Source organism: Vombatus ursinus, unplaced genomic scaffold (assembly GCF_900497805.2).
Source record: "Vombatus ursinus unplaced genomic scaffold, bare-nosed wombat genome assembly UNPS02010320.1, whole genome shotgun sequence".
NCBI lineage: Eukaryota > Metazoa > Chordata > Mammalia > Diprotodontia > Vombatidae > Vombatus > Vombatus ursinus.
Genome location: NW_020950098.1, coordinates 4,521,994 through 4,541,882, shown reverse-complemented (window position 1 = coordinate 4,541,882; position 19,889 = coordinate 4,521,994). Strand labels below are relative to the sequence as shown.

The window sequence follows — 19,889 nt, the reverse complement described above, 5'->3', positions numbered from 1 at the left end:
TAAGACTGGGGGCCAGAGGATTCAAGAGCAAAGGACAGTGTAGACCTGAGACTGGGAGGGAAAATGGTGAAGTTAGAGCTGGGGTGATGTGATGGTTTGGGAGATTTTTGAGAAGTGGAGAGAATCGAATTGGTGAGAATGAGGCACAGGTGCAGGGCAAGGCACAGGGAGAGATGGACTCCTGGGAGGTTATTTTTTAACCAAGGACTTTTGGACAGTTGTGGTTGTCAGGTGTTCATGAGATCAAAGGTGTGACCATTCCTGGGTCAGGAAAGCATCCGCCAGAATAGCTCACCTATTACGGCCGTGTTCAAGATGACAGTAAAACAAAGGATGCCCCATCTTCAAGTACACAACAGTTCTGATGAGATGGTCAAAGGTTTTGTTCTTCTGACTTCTTCCCATTTATTCATCTTAACAAACAGCAGCTAACAACCAAGGCTGTTTTCTTCTGCACCACCTTCAGATCTCTCATATCTGTCTTTTTCCCCCCTTCATATTAGTGATGTTGTAAGTAAGAATTAGAACCAATAGAAGGAACCACCAGAAAGAGGAAACAAAACACAATCTGATATAGGCTATACATATACATTCCTATTAAACATTTTCACATTAGTGATGTTGTAAGGAAGAATTAGAATCAATAGGAGGAACCACCAGAAAGAGGAAACAAAACACAACAGAAGAAAAAAAAATAGCAAATAGTATGCTTCGATCGGCATTCAAACTCCATAGTTCTTTCTTCGGATGGGGATAGCATTTTCCATCATGAGGCCTTTGGAGATGTCTTAGATCTTTGTGTTGCTGAGAAGGGTTAAGTCTATCAATATTAGTCATAACACAACGTGGCTGTTACTGTGTATGGTGTTCTCCTGGTTCTGCTCACTTCACTCAGCATCAGACCATACAAGTCTTTCCAGGTTTTTCTGAAGTCAGTCTGTTCATCATTTCTTATAGCACAATAGTATTCCATTACATTCATATACTACCACTTGTTCAGCCATTCCGTAATTGATGGGCATCCTCTCAATTTCCAATTATTTGCCACCACAAAAAGAGCTGCTATAAATATTTTCCCATTTGTATGATCTCTTTGGTAGATAACCCTAGAAGTGCTATTGCTGGGTCAAAGGGTATGCATCATGTCTTTCTAAGACAGGTATAAACCATTTAAAATCCATATTATATAATGTCAGTACTATCTTGCTAGTCCTGCTGAGGCAACTAGGTGGTACAGTAGACAGAGCACTGGACTTGAAAGACAGGCTGAAATCTCCCCTTAGACATGAGCTAGTGTGACCCTGGGCTAGTCACAACTTCTGCTTGCCTCAGTGTCCTCAACTGTAAAATGGGAATAGTAATAGCACCTACCTCCCATTATTCAAACCTGTTAATATTTGTATGGCATCTACTCTGTGCTAGGTTCCCAGCACATAGTAGGTGCTATATTAAGTGCTAATTTGTTATTCGTCCAAATCACTGCTATAGCCATTATGTAGAGTGGAGGAAGTCATGGGAGTTTAAGTTTGAGAAACAGAGTTTGGGGTGTTTAAAGATACATCGACACAGATGGTGTTTTGCATGACTTAACATGTATAATTAATATTGCTTGCCTTCTGGGGGTGGTGGGGGGAGCAGGAGGGAGAATTTGAAACTCTTAATTTTTTAAAAAATAAAAAAAATTGCATGTAATTAGGAAATATTTAGCAAAATAAAAATATGCAGTATAAGAAAAGAAAGAAAAACATATATGAGGAGTTGGTGGAAAGGATAACCATGATCCCTGATTGAATTTGAGAAGAGAGAATTTTCTAAGGACTGAGATAAATTACAGTAGGATTTTGAGTAATAAATTTGAATGGAGTGAAACTTAAAAGGAAGAGAAATTGCTGAATGATAGTGACAAAGAGAAAATCTGGAAGTGGCTGGGCAACAAGTAATTGAGGCGGTCTGGTAGGAAAGACAGAGACCCTGGGATGCCCTGAAGCTACCTCTTCTGCCTGTCCTCAGTGATGAGGAAGCAGAGTAGGGCTGGACTGGAGAGGTTCTCCCTCGCCTTGGGACCCCACTTCAGACAGTTTGTGATCCTCTATGCCACCAAAGGAGGGTGGTATGGTAGTAAAGGAAGACCCAGAGACAGTCTTCTCCCTGAATGTATATCTACCAAGTAGATAGTTGTATGTTGTTTCTCCCATTAGAATGTGAGCTTCTTGAGGACAGGAACTGGTTTTTCCCCAGTGTGTGGTAAGCACTTAATAAATGCTTCTTGAACAACCTTGGAATGTAAGAATTTGTCTGTGGTGGGGCATACCAATAACTTAGCGGCTGGAGACGGAGTGGAGTTAGTCACGGGTGGTGGGAATGAAGGAGAAGGGAGGGATAACTATGGCAGAGGACCTACAAAGGATTGTGAAGTGCACGGAGGGCTTCTTGGAAGAGGTATGCTACCCTCTGGGGAAGGGAAATTAAGTTGTACTTAATTTAGTATTTATTAAGCACCTACTGTGTGCAGAAAACTGAAGCTCTGGGGAGGCTATAAAGATGATTCTGAAATTAAGATCCTGCGTATTTGGGAAGATGATAATTAGAACAGGTGAGAGAGGCAACAAGATACAATAAAGATAACGTTGGACTAGGAATCAAGAGACTTGAGTTCCAGTCCCCATTCTGTCAGTAGTTGTGATCTCGGATAAATCATTTTACTGCAGTAAATGGGTCTTTGACTCCTCATCCCCTGTTCACTACACTCTTTATTACTTTTCATCATGTTTTCTCTACTCTTCATCACTTTACACATCTTCTATTCCCATAACATTTCTATTTGTCTTTATTTAGGGGGAAGGGGGAATAAACATTTGTAGAACACCTACTATGTGCCAGGCTTTCTAGGTACTTTTTACAAATATCTCATTTGATCCTCACAACAAACTTGCTAGTTAAGTGCTATTATCATCTTCCTTTTTACAATTGAGGAAACTGGGGCTAATACAATAATATATTTTAAAGCCGTTTACATATTTTGTTTATAACACAATAGATATTTCCCCACAGTCAGTTAACCCCCTTGAGAAAAGACATTTCTTGAACAGTTAAATTGTTGTTAGCAGAAATCCTCAACTGTAAAATGAAAAGGGAAGAGAATACATTTATTAAGCACCTGCTATGTGTCAGGCACTGGACTGAGCAGTTTACAAATATCTTATTTAATCCTCACAACAACCCTGAGAATTGAGGGTTTGGGGTGCTGAGGATACATCACCCTGACTATAAAAACAAGAGTTGGTGTAAAAAAAGACCATGAGCCAGAGAATGAACTGAAGAAAGGAGAGAGAATGTTCTGAAGTCTAAGAGATAAATGCTTCTCTGGCTCTGAGTGATAAATTTGAATTGGTGTGAACCTTAGTGAAAGAGAGGTCACTGCTAATATCCCCATTTTATCGTTGAAGAAACTGAGGCAGGTGAGTAACTTGCCCAAGGCCACACTGCCAGTGAGTAGCTGAAGCTATATTTAAACTCTGGTTTTCCTGATTCCAGATCCAGTGCTTTATTCTCTGTGCCACCCTTGGGCTGGATGCCCTCTAGGGTCCTTTCCAGCTCTAAACCTGTGAGTCTGCGTGTCCTTTGGCAGTAGGGCCCTAAGGGATTGGCCACCATTTGTATTTCACTAGAGCTGTAAATATGCTTCTCCATGTTTGCTTCATTTGTGTTTACCTCATTGCAGTCATTGCATATAATCTTTTCACTCTTGGTTCTGTTCTTTCTGAATTACTGGTTTTCCCATGGCTCTCTGAATTCTTCATTTTTTGTCATTTCTTTTGGTGCAATGATAGTCCATCAACAAAACTACATTTTGTTCAACTGTATCCTAATCTTGGTCATCAAAGAAAAAATTCAGAATGAATTCCCTTGTACTTTAATTTTAAAAGCAGAACAAAACAAACAAAAACTTTAGTAGAGGAAAAATTCCCTTGGTGGAGCTTACTAGGCCATAGAAGATGTTTGGTTAAGTACATATTAGACTAGTAACTGTAGAAAAGGGCAGCTAGGTGGTGCAGTGGATAGAGTGCTGGGCCTGGAGTCTGTAAGACATCTTCACGAGTTCAAATATGACTTCAGACACTTCCTAGCTGCATGACCCTAGACAAATCACTTAACCCTGTTTGCCTCAGTTTCCTCATCTGTAAAATGAGCTGGAGAAGGAAATGGCAAACCACTCCAGTATCTTTGCCAAGAAAACCCCATATGAGGTCACAAAGAGTTGGACACTATTGAAAACAACTAAACAACACAACTGTGTAAAAACAGGGGAGAAGGAATAAGGTTAGTTGACTTTCTTGACCATCACCCCCAATATGTCATTCTACGTCACTCAAACTCCTTGAAAAAAACAAAAACTCTCTGCACCAGTTACCTCAACTTTCTTGCCTCTCACTTACTACTTAACCCTTCAAAATCTTTCTGAGCTCATCATTCAAACCAATGGTTTCTCCATCTCCTTCCTGATCTCTGTAGCATTTGACACCATTGATTGCCCTCTCCTTTTGGATAATCTCCCTGGGTTTTTATGACACTGCTTCCTTGAGCCTCCTCCCACTGTTCTTGGCCTACCAGAAGAAGCTGGTGCTTCCCAGTATTTGTTTTATCATCATCCATGATGCTACTCCTACCTGTGGGTGTAACCCAAATCTGTTCAGTGCCCTTTTTTCTTTCTACATCTGAGAAGGAACTACATTTTTCTCAGTGAGATCATCTGTTCCCATGGGTCCCATTTTCACCTCTATGCAGATGATCTCCAGACTTACAGATTTAGCTCTGGTCTCTCTCCTGAGCTCCAGTCCTAAATCACCAGATGCCTACTACATTTCCAACTGGATGTCCTATAGACATATCAAACTCAACATGTCTAAAACAGAACTCATTATCTCTTCCTCCTGGGCCCTCTTCGCCTACCACCTTCTCGATGTCAAGAGCATCTCCATCCTTCCAATTCTCACAGTCACAACCTTGGAGTTATCCTTGACTCATTACTTTCGTTCTCCTCCTCTCCCTTCTCCATACCCAATCAGTTTCTAAATCTTTCCGAAATAATTATAGCTAGCATTTATACCTTGCTTACTATGAGCCGTGCACCGTGCTAAGCACTTTACAAATATCATCTCATTTGATCTTCACACCCACCTTAGAAAGAAGGTGCTATTATTAGTCCTTTTTACAGATGAGGAAACAGAGGCAAACAGTCACACAACTAGTTATGTGAGGCAGAATTTGAGCTCAAGTCTTGCTAACTTGACCCTATTCACTATACCACATAGTTGCCTGTAACATCTCTTGCCTATCAATAATCAATAAACATTTGTTAAATAACCTACTGTGTACTAGGCATTATGCTAAGCACTGGGGATGCAAAATGAGGCAAGACAGTTCCTGTTTATAAGTTGCTTACAATCTAATGAAGTTCTAAGATGTTAGATTTCTGCCTGGACTGATCTCCCTGTCTTCATCTGTTCTCTATCCTCCCACACATGATATTCCCATGTTACATTCTTGATCCAAAAATACATATGACCATGTTACATTCTTGGTCCAAAAGCTTCAGTAACACCCATTTGACTCGAGGACCAAACACAAACCCCTCTATCTGGTATTTAAAGCCCTTCACAATCTAGCTCCAGCCCTGAACCCCCTTTCCGGGCTTATTGTACAAAGCTCCCCTTTATGCATTTTATGTTTCAGTCAAACTATCTCACTTGTTCCTTACCCATGACATTCCATCTGCCACCTTTGTCTTTGCACAGTATTAAACCTCACCATCACCCACCCCCAGCCCCAATTCCTAGAATGCTCTCTCCCTTAAAATCTCTAGCCTCTTAAATTCAGCTCAAGTACCCTGACTTGCAGAAGGCCCTTCCTGATCCCCACAAGCTTCTAGTTTTATTTTATATATATTTTGAATTTACTTATAGGTGTACATATTATTTCCTCTGTTAGAATGTAGGGTCCTTGAGGGCAGAGAGTAGTTTCAGTTTTTGTGTCCACAGCACTTAGCATGGTTGCTTGGCATGTGGCAGGCACTTAATAAATGCTTGGGATTGACACAAGGCAAGTTTCAAGGTGGGTAAGTATCTGGGTTCCCTGGCTCATTCATGAATAGTAGGTGCTGAAAGGCCTAGAGGCTCAGAGAGCAGCTCTTGTGGTCTGATCCCAAATCCCCTGTGAAAGAGGGTTTACTTTCTCACTCTTGCTCTGCCTTGGGGTAGTCAGGTTTCCTGCTCCCCTTGTTCCCCGCCCCCCAAAACAAAAACAAAAAACAAAACAAAAGCTTCTGTCCTGAGCATGAATAAAATTCTTCCCTTTAATTTGTGGTTAGAGTAAAAAAGGTTTCCTGGCAAATTAAAAAAAAAATCAAACAAAACATTGTGGTGTATAGAATTCAAGGCTGTCACATTTAGGATGATGCAGAGGATTTTCAGTTAACTGTCTGACCGTGTCTCTGAAATTCTATTCTAGATCTTGACCTATTTCAAGAATCAGACTGGTGGTATCCTAGCAACCTCATCAGCCCAGAGAAGGCTGGTTCTTTCCTTAGGTGAAACTAATCTTATCGGTCTCACTGGTATCTCAGCCTCTTGCACAGGGTCCTTAAAGGCTGCTTTACACGTGGAAGCCTCTTTAGCCTGTGTTGTGGTTTCTTATCCTGCTTTCAAGACTTACATCCTCTACCTTTTTTGCTTCAAAGATAAGTTAGGTAAGTTCTGTCTTTCATTAAGGCCTGTGGCGATTTACCAGGGTCTTTGGGTTTCAACCTCGTAGAGCTAGAATGACTGACTGACAGATTCCCGCTTGGGTCCAATGAGCTGCATCGATAGGTTAGCTCATGAAATTGCCAGTTTCCTTCGGTTCATAGGAAGCTCATTCCGTTTGTTTCCCCTCCCTAAATGGTAATCCAAGGTTCTATTTTACAATACCAATTTACATATCACATACTTTAAACACTTGGTAATAAAACAGTCAGCCAATTTCCACCCGCAATAAGATAGTTCAATTCAACAACAAACATATATTATTGTGCTACGCAGTAGAGATAAAAAGGTGGAATAATAGACTCCTTGACATCAAAGGACATACAATCTAGCAGGTGAGAAAATCTAGGTGAGAAAAAAAAATGTGTATACAAACAATTATTATAGGAATTAGATTATAAACACATAGGAAAGAGCCAAATAAAGCATCAGAAACCAGCCATTCAAAGGCACAGAGATGGAATGTCATTTATGAGAAATCCAGCAGGCCATTTGATTAGATGGTAGAGTGGATGAAAGAGAATAATGTATACTATAATAATGATAATGTATGAAAGAGAATAAGGTATAATATAATAATAATAATGTATGAAAGAGAGTAATGTGTAATGAGTCAAGAAAGATAGGCTGGAGCCAGATTGTGAAGGACTTTAAAATGCCATACAGAAAGGTTGGTATTTTATCCTAGAGGCAAGAGAGAACTGGGGGCTTGAGTAGGGGAGTGATGTGGTTGGCCCTATAGTTCAGTAATAAAAGCTGCTGTGTTGATGTATTAGAGAGGAGAGAGACTGGAGATTGGGAAGCAAATTGCAGTAGTTCAGACAAGAGTTGTCTGGACTTCTCTCTTTGTATTTTATTGTTTTTGAGGCAATCAGGGTTAAGTCTTGCCCAGGGTCACACAGCTAGTAAGTGTCTGAGGCCGGATTTGAACTCGGGTCTTCCTGACTCCAGGACCAGTGCTCTATCCATTGCACCACCTAGCTGCCCTGGACTTCTCTTAAACTAGGGTGGTGGCCACATGAGTGGACAGAAGGGGATGAATGGGAGATATATTGTGGAGGCTAAAGAGAAAGGAGGAGAATGGGGAAAGCACTGTGGATCAGTGGAAAGGATGCTGTATTTGGAGTTCGAAGACCTGCATCTATGATCCTGTAATCCTATGACAAGGACTGTGCCCTCAACAAAAATAAGGTGAAACTAAATGCTGTGAAACAATGACCAAAGTTAGCCCTAAAGAAAGGGAGGTGTGCGTATGTATGTGTGTGTGTGTGTGTGTGTGTGTGTGTGTGTGAGAGAGAGACAGAGAGAGAGAGAAGGAAAGACAAAGTAGGGGAAGGGGAAAGTTAGAAGGGGGGGGGAAGCAGGGGCAGGGTACCATGGCTGTAGTGTCAAAATTGGTTTATGTGTTAGTTTAGTTGAACTGTTTTTCCTTTTTTTTTTTCCTTGGGTAGGATGGAAGGAATATTTTGGAAAATGTAAGTGATGCAAAACCAAAAGATAAACAGCAATTTAAAAAAAAACAAACAAAAATAAGGTAGTTTGGAAGAGGGGTTGGGTTTAGTGAAAGATATAATGAGTTTGGTTTTGGCTATGTTGGACAAATATCTCCCATCTGTCTCCTATCCACTCACATTTTAATATCCAGTTGGAGACATACAATTGTCCCCCAAATCTGAAATACACTCCCTTCTCACCCCTACCTCTTAGATTCACCTCCTTTAAAGCTCAGCCCAAGTACCACCTCCTCCAGGAAATCTATCCCAATCTCCCCAGCTGCCCTTCTCTTTAACAAACTGTATAGGCTTCTATATGTCTTGTCCAAGGCCACACTGGGATTTGGACTATTTCTACTACAACCCTACATTGTTTGGTATAGAGAAAGCCTGATTAGGGTGGGAGGGAGCAAGGTTGACTCCTCACTTCTTCAGTCTTGGACAACAGGACAAGGCAACATAGTTCAACATGAGCACTGAACTTGGAATCATAGAACCTAAGTTCTAAACCCAGCTCTGTCACATACTACTTTTGTGACCTTGGGCAATCAGTAAACATTACACATAGCCTTCCAGCTAGGGAAAGGACCTCAGATGCCATCTGGTCTAGTGGGAGGTCAAGTGGTCACATGGGTGATAAGCATCAGCCTCTGGCTCCAGAGCCAGAGCTCTTTCCACAGTACTATATTCAACCCCATCCTTTTACAAATGAGGAAACTGAGGCATAAAGAGGCATTAAGTCACACAGGGACATGACTGGTATTGTCTGTGACAGAATTTGAACTCAGGTCTTCTTGCCTCCAAGTCCAATGTCTGTCCACTACTCAGTGCTACCTCTATTAAATGTCTAGGGTGTGCTAGGTACTGAGGCCACAGAGACAAAAATGAAACAGTTTCTGGTCTCAATAACCTCTCAGGATTTCAGTTTCCTCATCTGCAAAAGGAGGGAGTTGGGCAAGATGTTGTTCAATCATGTCTCACTCTTTATTACCTCATTTGGGGTTTTTTTGGCAGAGATACTGAAGTGGTTTGCCATTTTCTTCTCCAGCTCATTTTACAGATGAGGAGCTGAGGGAGACAGGGTTAAGTGACTTGCCCAGGGTCACACAGCTAGCAAGTGTCTGAGGCTGGATTTGAACTCAGGAAGACTCATCTTCCTGACTCCAGACCAGAGCCCAGTCCACTGCACCACCTAGCTGCCCCAGGGCAAGATGACCTGAGTCCAAATCCTGCTTCAGAGACTTAATTGAGAAACCCTCAGCAAGGCACTAACCTCTCAGCTCCAGTTTCTGTCAAAGGAGGGGGTTGGAGTCAGCCTCTAAAGCCTCTTCCAGCTATAAGCCTGTAATTCTATGAAACCTCTAAAATCCTTTCCTGTGTTGTTGAAAGTAGACCTTGGAGCCCCTCCTTTTCTTACAGCCCCTCGAAGTTCACTCCTCTAACTCATGGGCCATGGAGTTTCTGCTGCCCTGCTCTCCTTGACGTGGTGTGGAGGGGCACTCCTCTCCCCCACCCCACCAACACCCAGCCCTCTAGCCTTCAACTCCTCCTGGAACTGAGGTGCTTGGCTGTTATTCATAGGACCTCCCCAAGAGACTAGGCCCTTCCTGACTCCATCCCATCCCTTGCTCAGCCCTGGTTCTGAGTCTTTTGATGGGAGGGCACAACAAAGCAGAGGGAAAGGAAATTAACAATTATGTAGCATCTACTACCTGCCAGGCACTGTGCTAGGCATACATATCTCATCAGATCTTCACAACAACTCTGTCGTGTAGGTGCTATTATTATCCCCATTTTACAGCTGAAGGACCTGAGGCAAACAGAGGTTAAGTGACTTGCCTAGTCACGCAGCTAGTCAGTACCTGAGGTCGGATTTGAACTCAAGGTCTTCCTGATTCCAGGCTCTGCTGCTCTATTCACAGCTGTGAAGGAGGAGGAAGAGAAGGAGAAAGGAAGAGATGAAAAGAGAGGAGAGGAAAAAAGGAAGAAGGGGAAGAAAGAGGAGAAACAGCAGGGGATAGGAATGAGGAGAAGGAAAAGGAGTGTTGGAGAGACAGTGTGGTCCAATGGAAGGAGGCCTGTATTTGGGGTCAAAGGACCCAGGTTCAAATCCCGCTTGTCAGGAGGAGGAGGAGGAGGAGGAGGAGGAGGAGGAGGAGGAGGTGCGGGACGGGAGCCCGCAGCCCTGCCCGGGCGCCTTTGTCCTCCCTCACTCTCGCCGTCTATGCTCATATTTGGAGTTGGCTGCTCTTGCCCAGGAATTTCCCGTCATGCCTCCCGACGCCCTGTCGCCCGCAGCCGGGGAGGGACAGACAGCGGGGAGCCCGGGCAAGGCCACGGCGGCGGCCTCCCTCTGCCCCGTCAGTCTGTCCATCTGTCAGTCCGGCGTCCATGCGCCCGCCGCCGCGCGCCCTCCGGCTCTGCCTCCAGCTCTGCTTCTGCCTGGCCGCGGCGGCTGCCCACCAGCCGGGTAAGTGCATCCCACCTCCCCACCCCCCCTTGGAAAGTTGGGGTTCGGGAAGGCGCGGCTCAATAAAGAGACAGACAGGACAGTGGCAGCTCCCCTCTGTCACCCCGGAGCCGGCCAGCCCCTGGCTGGGATCCCTCCCGGCTGCAATGACGCAGGGTCTGCGAGCGGGCCAGGGGGTGGGGACTTCGCCCCCTCCTCCATTCCCTTAGCCCCGGGGTCCCCGCCCCGGATTGGGAGAGGAAGCCCCCGGCAGAGCAGAGCTGGGGGGGCGGGCGCAGCCCACCTCTTGGGGAGGCCACTTAACACCGCCCTGAAATGCCAGGAGTAACGGGCCAGCTGAACCGGGTGGGAAGGACTGGTCCGCCTCCCATTCCGGGAGATGCGCCAGGACCCCGGGTGCAGGCGGGGTGTGATGCGGCCCAAAGAGAGCCAGAGAGGGAAGCCCCCTCTCATTTGGTCACTTCTGCCCCAGCTAACGCACCTTGTGCTTAGGAGTCCTCTCTGGGCAATAGTGAAAAGGCCACAGTGTAACGTAACCCCGAAGTTGCCTTTTTTTTTTTTTCCAAAAGAGGAAAAGTCACCTGAATATTTTCAGAGAGACTACTCTTACTGTCTGAACTCAGACTAATTGAATGAAAGGTGCTATTCATGGCTTTGACTTGGAGACTACAGGCTACTCTGTTTGGTGATTCTCAAATCCCAAATATTGGTGGTTTCGAAGAAGGATAGCTTTCTTCAAACCTTTTCTTCAAAATACTGAAGTGCTTTGAGTTTGGAGTCAAAAGAGCTAGGTTTGAATCCCACTTTGAAATTTACTACCCGTGTGGCCCTGGGCTAATCTCCTGGGGCCTCAGTTTCCTCCCCTATAACAGGTTGGATTAGATTGCCCCTGGGGTCCTTTCCAGTTCTCATCTCTGTTGCTATGATCACATAATTCACTACTGCTCATGAGAAGAGTTCTTCACTTTTTTGGGGTGTTCGATGGCGTCTTTTGGCAATCAGGGGAAGCCTGTGCCCCCCTTCTCAGAATAATGTTTTAAAAAGCATTAAATAAAATACATCCGATTACAAAAATAATATGAAATACACTTATTTAATTTTTTTTAAAATAAGATCATAGACTCCAGAGATTAAGAGCCCCTGGTTTAGAGGGACCAATGTCTCAGTTTATCAGGTGCAAACAAAACATGAAAGTATTTGTACTGTTTCCATGTACTTTCGTATTTGTTACAGGCAAACTATTAGTCATCAAAATAATTTGGCACTTAAATACAGAGCATTGAGAAAAGGAAACTTTTGTTCATAACAAAGTTTAGTTAATGGCATTTTATTTTTCCTTTTGTTGTTGTTAACTAGATTATCAAGATAAAGGGCTACTTCCACATTCATTCACTTGTTTTCCCTTTTAGAGCCCTTGTGAGGGCTAGGAGAAAGTATTAAAAAGTAGCTTTTTTAAAAAATAGAATGCTTTTTTGACAAACTAGAGAGAATTAAGTTTTTAAAATGTGTTTTAAGCTCATGCAGATTTTTGCTATATATGAATGTAACTAAACAGGCACAGAACTTATGTCAGAAAGAAAAACTTAATTTTTTAAATGTCGGCTTAAGCAACGACCACATCAAGTTTGAGTTTTTTTGTTTTTTGTTGTTGGTTTTTTTTTTTTTTTGCTTTCCAAAAAGATACCAGTCTTTTATATAATCCTTTTATAGTTTTGAGCACAAACGATGAGGCCCAAGAACTTTTCCACCTTTTATGGAAAGGGTTCTCAGGCTCTGGTTAAAGTAGCATGGACTGCCAGGGAAATAGTGTTGAGATTGTGTGCTTCAGTGACATGTTAATCGACTTAATGCTTCTAGTCCAATAGTATTAGAAGAAAGCATCCTGTTGACTGTGATTTTGAATGCAGTAGCAGACTTACTGCTTGAATTCCTTTAACATTTATTCACATGATTTTGGTCCCAGTTGACAGTTTAATTTTTGGTGACTTTTATTAGCGTCCTTACAGGCATTTTTTTTTTTTTTAAAGTTGAGCTGCAGCCTACTCTTTAAAGTCTTGTCACCATGCCTAGACCATTTGCCTGCCAAGGTTACAAGTGCCTGGCGTCATTTGAGGCTTGAATCAACACACACACTCTATTTTATAATTTAAAAAAAAAGGGGGTGTTTGTGCTAACATCCTAAAATACTAACCCCTACTTGAATTTGGAATAATCAATGTTATCCATAGTCCCAGAATTCTGCTAAAATTTAGTAACTAGAAAAAAAAAACCTAAAATTTTGTTGCATTTTGTTCCAAATGCCTTAATGATCAGGCTTATAGGAAAGCTATTAAATATTCCATTTATTGATGTAAAAGAAGATTGAAAGTAAATTAAAGAGAAACTAAACAAATATTACTTGTAGCTCTGCTCTAACTTGGTCCCTACCTTCAAAACTTGAGCTGTAGGAAGCTGTTGAGTTATCAGTGTCTATATCTCGTTATTTCTCCCTGTCCTGTCTTTCTCCCTGCTTCCTTTCAATTTTCTGGATCTAGATTCTTATTGGCAGTATACAATATAATCCCAACTAGTGCAGTCCCAATCAAACATGATGAGTTTGATTTTAGCTCTAGGGGGCTTAGATTAGCCTTAGCTACTAAAGGCCTTTTGAGGGTACAAGTACCTCCATGAAGCCAGGCAAGCAGGCAGGAAGATCTCCAAGTCACTGTTACTTCCTTCCCTTCGGTTAATAGTAAGTACTAGACTGTACAGTTTGTGTAAGGGTGATATAAAGTAAAAAGACTGGAAAAGTAGGAAGGCTCCAGGTTGGGAAAAGCTTTACATGCCAGACTCTGGCATCAAATATATTTGATTCTTTTTTTTTTTTTGGCTGGGCAATGGGGTTAAGTGACTTGCCCAGGGTCACACAACTAGTGTCTGAGGTCAGGTTTGAACTCAGGAAGATGAGTCTTCCTGATTCCAAGCCCAATGCTTTGTCCACTCCGCCACCTAGCAGCTGAGCACACCATAGTAGCTGCAAATAACAGTAATTTGAATGAACAATTGAAAAAAAAACACCTGAAGTTTCTAAATGCTGGCTGTTTCGGGTATAGTCAGAGGAGATGAGTGACTTCTCTCCTCCTCCCTCTCCTCTTTGGGATCAGAAGGGGAAACAGGAAGAAAATTATCAGAGAGGCAATGGGTGACAGGTAATAGCTTCTCCCATGTGACGTTCCTAGAAAAGAAAAAAAAAATCCAGGAAGGTGGTAGACTGGGCTTCAGTCATTTCATTGACCAGGTCTGCTAGTTCTATAGAATCGTGCTTGCACCCTCACCTGTACTCCTCCACCACTGATCTCTTCTGCCATATAACAGATATGTGACCCTAGCAAGTCAGCTAAGTGTGTAGTGCCCTGGTCAATTCTTGCTGATTATAAGACAGAGAGAAGATGCTGACCTTTGTTGGGAGGGGAGTTTCCTTAAATGAGAGTTCACTATAGCAGTGAAATCACTGTTTTTCCTTACCACACTCTTATGTGGTAGGTAATACTAGTATTATTTCTCCCAGTTTACTAGAGAGGAAACTGAAGGGAACATAAAATTAAGTGACTTACCTAAAGTGATGCACTGTATATCTCTTGCATTGTTTCCTCCGCTCTTTGCCGCCTTATTAGTTTAACCCCTTATTCATTGGATTACATTGTAATAGCCCTTACCTGGTTTTCCTCTTTCCGTCCTTGTTATTGCTATGCAAGTAATATTCTGAATGTACCACTACAACTACATTACTTTGCTCAAAATTTTTTAGTGGCTCCTTATTGCCCGATCAGATAAAATATAAACTCTTATCCTAGCACTCAAGGCCCTCCACAATGTAGCCCCACCTTGCCTTTCTAACCTTATCTCCTGCTGCTCTCCCTTCCTATATTTCTGTGTACTAACCAAACTAGACTCCACTCATCTGTCCCCCATTCTTGTCTCATCCTTTTTTCTACTCTCTCTGTACTTTTGTTCACAGTATCCCACATGCCTGGAATGAATAATCTTTCCCCTCTTGACCATCTCTGCCTTTTGAAACCATTGCCTTCAATGTCCACCTCGGGCATAGCCTCTTCCATGAAGTCCTTTTCTGCTCTCTCTCTACCCTGTACCATGAAATGTTTATGTGGACTACTTGTGCCAGACCTGGCTTCCAAGCTCATATTGGTCTGATCAGTCACAGTTGGACACACTACACTGTACCTTGACTGTAACATAGTAATGTCATTTTGGTCCTCTTTGAGAACAAAGGTCCCCAACCAACCAACCAACCAACCATGAAAATGATCTCTTCCTTAGATTTTTCATAGCACTTTGACCATATGTCGTTTTTGACCATATTCCATTTCCTCTTATTGCACAGTTATATGGGTAAATACATCTCTTTCCCCTCATTAGATGATAAGTTCAGGTAAGCTGGGATGGAGTGGGCAGGGCCCTTAGCCCCTTTTCTTGGTTCCTAGGATATGTTATAATGCCCCTGTTGCTCTACCCCAGGGCTGGGGTTGTGTCCCAACTCTCATTTTTTTTTTTTGGAAAATGGATCAGAGAGGAACAACTCTGACTATAGGAATGGTTCTCAGGTTGGGCAGCTGGTTTCTTTTCAGGACATCCATAGTTAAAGGGCCTTCTGGGAAAGGGTGGAAGGAGGATGGTGCCCTGGTTTCTCATTCTCATCCTAATCTCTCCCTGCCTAGTTACTTTTCTGAGAAATATTGGGGGAAGTCCAGATTAGATTTTAAAGTAATTTGCATTTTTCTATAATCCCTAATATGGCTTTTTTAACAAAATTTAGAGTGCTTTTCTTTTGAAATTCAGTCAAACTATTTCAAATCACTGCTTTGCATCATAAGACTGTAGATTGGTGGATGATAAATATTCCATGGACATGAGATTTTGGTTTATAATAAGTTATTACAAATAAAATCAAAACCGGTTTGGGCACATACAAATGTACATTCAAATACCATGCCAGTCCTAGAAGCATAAGGATTCCAATGTGATTATATCTTGAGTTGTGGGTTTTTAATGGAAAACCTCAAAAGTCTTACTTGCATCTCCGTTTTGTCTTGTAGTCAGTTCAGCTCACCACTTAGGATGCTTCTAGAAAGTTTTTGCCCTATTTTGGTATGAGTCTATTTTGTGGTTACACAATGTGCTTGCATATTTCACACATACCCATTTTATTGGATGCTTATTGAATTCCTGTTCAGTCTTCAAGTCTTTTGGCAATTCATTCACCCATTCATGTGCTTTTAATGTCTCATATTTAACTTGTCATTGCTTTCAGTTTCTGGAAATAACAATAGGGAGCAAGGAATATTCAGTTTGCCTTCCAGAAGCAGTTTGTCAGAGTGGGAGAGAAAATCCAACCAGTGCTGGAAAGGATAGCGAGGGATGTAGTGTTGTCAGAGGGGAGCCAGGGAGACCTAACAGATGGATGAGGTGAGAGTCCTATATCTCTTTTCCTTTTCTCAACCAAAGCCCTTGAAAAAATTGTCTATGCTCCACTGCTTCTAGTACTTGTTTCTTCAACCTTTTGCAATCTCTCCTCTGACTTCAAAGGCAGTTAGGTGGGTGTAGTGAATAAAATGCTGGGCTTGCAGTCTGGACGATCCATGTTCAAATGCACTCTCTTTGTGTAACCCTGAGGAAGCCACCGAGCCTTTGTCTGCCTCAGTTTCCTTAACTGTAAAATGGGAATAATAATAGCACCTATCTGACAGGGTTGTTGTGAGGATGAAATGAGATAATATTTGTAAAGCAATTAGTCCAGTGCCTGACACATAATAGCTATTTAATAAATGCATGTTCTCTTTCCTTCTGATCTCATCATTCAACTGAAACTACTTTCTCCAGTTACCAGTGACCTCTTAATTGCCAAACATGATGGTCTTTTCTCAGGCTTAATTCTTCTTGACCTGTTTGCTGCATTTGATACTATTGATCAACATGTCTGAGTTTCTGGAAATAACTTTCCTGGTTCTGTTCTCCTCCTTGATAGCTTTTGCTAACTTATCAACAAGTTAGCATGGGTGAATTCACCAAGGTTTTTTCCTAGGTTCCGTTTACCTTCCCTTCCCTTCTTTCCTTCCCTTTTCCCTTTCCCTTTTCCCTTTTCCCTTCCCTTTTTCCCTTTCCTTCTTCCCTTTCCTTCCCTTTTTTCCCTTCCTCTTTCCCTTCCCTTTTCTCTTCCTTTGTCCCTTCCTTTCTTCCCTTCCATTCTTCCCTTCCCTTCCTTAGTAACCTTTATCTGCTCCCAAGTATCATGATTTTTCTATTCAGAGGGCTCCAAAATCCATATATTCAGCTTCCTTGACTTTCAGTCCCTCCTTGCCAGTTGCTTGTTGGACATTTCAAACTAGATATCCTGGAGACATCCCACAGTTCTCTATTTCTGTCCAATGTACCACCATCCTCCCAGTCTCCCAGGCCTATTAACTTCAGCATTATCTTAGACTCTTCCCTTTCCCTCACTCTATATTTCCAACCAGTTGCTAAATCTTGCCGCTTCTAGCTTCACAACATCTCTCGGATTCAACTCCTTCTCTCCATTCCCACAGCTATGGCCTCTGTACAGCCCTCACCACCTCTCGCCTAGATTATTGCAGCATCCTCCTAATTAGTCTCCATGATTCAAGTCTCTCCCCACTCTATTCCCTCCTTCAATACAGCTGCCAAAGTAATTCTCCCTAAGTGCAGATCTGTCCATGTGACTCCCTTCCTCGATCACCTCTAGTAGCTTCCTCATATCTCTAAGATCAAATATAAACTCTGTTTATCTTTTAAGCCCTACCCAACCTGGCTTCCACCCATCTTTCCAGCCTCCTTGAACATTGATCTCCCACCCATACTCTTCAATTCGGCTAAATTGGCCCTCTGGCTCTGTTCCTCGAACATAATACTTCATCTCCTGTCTATGTGCCTTTGCTCTGGCCATCTCCATGCCCAGAATGCTTTCCCTCCTCCCCTTCTCCTTACAGAGTTCCTGTCTTCCTTTAACTTCCAGCTCAAACAACATCTTCTTCATGAAGCCTTTCCTGATAACTCCCAACTGTTAGTGCCCACTCTGACAAATCACTTTGGATTTAACCACTTTGGATGTATTCGTATTTGTTATTTATTTTCTATTTATGCTGCCCATGCTTATATATGTATTTGTTGTCTCCCCCATTAGAGTGTAAACTCCTTGCAAGTACAGGTTGTTTTATTCTTTGTACTTGTGCTGTGCTTGCACATAGTAGGTGCTTAATATATACTTGCTGATTGATTGATTCTTCTTCATATACACTTATTTTCCAATTTATTTCTTCTTAACTTCACTTTCTTTTTAAAAAATTTTAAACATTAGTTTACTTATTTTTAGTTTTCAACATTCACTTTCATGAGATTTTGAGTTTTAAATTTTCTCATCCTCTCTCTTCTCCCCCTTCCCCAAGATGGCTTGCAGTCTGATATAGGCTCTACATATACATTCATATTCAACATATTTTCACATTAGTCATGTTGTGAAGAAGAATTAGAACCAAAGGGAGGAACCACGAGAAAGAAGAAACAAACAAGCAAAAAAAAAAACACAGCAAAAAAAGAGACCAAATAGTATGCTTCCATCTGCATTCAGACTCCAAAGTTCTTTCTCTGGATGTGGATATCATTTTCTATCATGAGTCTTTTGGAGTTGTCTTAGATCCTTGCATTGCTGAGAAGGACTAAGTCTATCAAAGTTAGTCATCATACAATGTGGCTTTTACTGTATACTATGTTCTCCTGGTTCTGCTCACTTTACTCAGCATCAGCTCATATGAGTTTTTCTAGGTTTTTCTGAAGTCTGCCTGCTCATCATTTCTTATAGCACAGTAGTATTCCATTACATTCATATACCACAACATGTTCAACCATTCCCCAATTGATGGCCATCCCCTCAATTTCCAATTCTTGGCCACCACAAAAAGAGCTGTTGTAAATATTTTTGTACATGTGAATCCTTTTCCTGTTTTTATTATCTCTTTAGGTTACAGACCTAGAAGTGGTATTGCTGCGTCAAAGGGTATGCACATTTTTTATAGCCCTTTGGACATAGTTCCAAATTGCTCTTCAGAATGGTTGGATCAGTTCACAACTCTACCAACGATGCATTAGTGTTCCCATTTTCTCATATCTTCTCCAATATTTATCCTTTTCCTGTTTTGTTATGTTAGCCAATCTGATAGGTGTGATGTGGTACCTCAGAGTCGTTGTGATTTTCATCTCTCTAAGCAATAGTGATTTAGAGCATTTTTTCATATGGCTATAGATAGCTTTAATTTCTTCAACTGAAATTACCTATTCATATCCTTAGACCATTTATCAGTTGGATTTTCACTTTCTTTCAAACATCCTCAAATTAGTTGTATACTGTTATGCCTGTCTTACTTTTTCACATCCTGAAATACACCAAACATTTTACTTTAAGACAAAAAAAAAACACACCTACAGATCTTTATTTGGCAAAACCACCCTCTTTCATTCCTGAGTTGTTTTTTTGTTTGTTTGTTTTTTTGTTTTTTTTTGTAGGCAGTTGGGGTTAAGTGATTTGCCCGGGGTCACACAGCTAGTGAGTGTCAAGTGTTTGGCCTGAGGCCGGATTTGAACTCAGGTCCTCCTGACTTCAGGGCCGGTGCTCTATCCACTGCACCACCTAGCTGCCCCCATTCCTGAGTTTTCTTTCTCTTTTGCTTTATAGAAAACTTACGTTCATCTTGTATTTATTCCTCATTCTTTCCCCCATCACAGCTATTAAAAATGTTATTATATATCTTCACCACCCTCTTCAAGTTCACTCCCTTCCCTTTTAGCAGATGACCTTACTCTCTATGTCAGTAGTAATCGTGGTAATTGTTAGCATTTATATAGCACTTGAAGATTTGCAAAGCACCTGACACACATTAGAAATGTTTGTTGGCAACTTGAGCAATTTGTAATTAGAATACATTGAATAATAATAACAATAATAATAATAGTAATAAGTAGCATTTATATAGAACTTTAAGGTTTGCAAAGCAATATATATCTGTGTATATATATAGATAGATAGATAGATAGATAGATAGATAGATAGATAGATAGATA

At 41.7% G+C, this 19,889-nt stretch overlaps 1 protein-coding gene across 2 annotated transcripts in view; it reads left to right on the top strand.

The window, feature by feature from the left end:
* The first annotated feature begins 10,669 nt into the window (after window positions 1–10,669).
* Window positions 10,670–19,889, top strand: part of MSRB3 (methionine sulfoxide reductase B3) — a 200,361-nt gene continuing 191,141 nt past the window's right edge. Inside the window, exon 1 of one of the 2 annotated variants that reach the window (XM_027854185.1) lies at window positions 10,670–10,763. In XM_027854185.1, the coding sequence (XP_027709986.1) occupies window positions 10,685–10,763 (79 nt within the window). In that variant the 5' untranslated portion in view covers window positions 10,670–10,684. The remainder of the gene's footprint in view (window positions 10,764–19,889) is intronic. The other variant, XM_027854186.1, reaches the window with a different exon arrangement.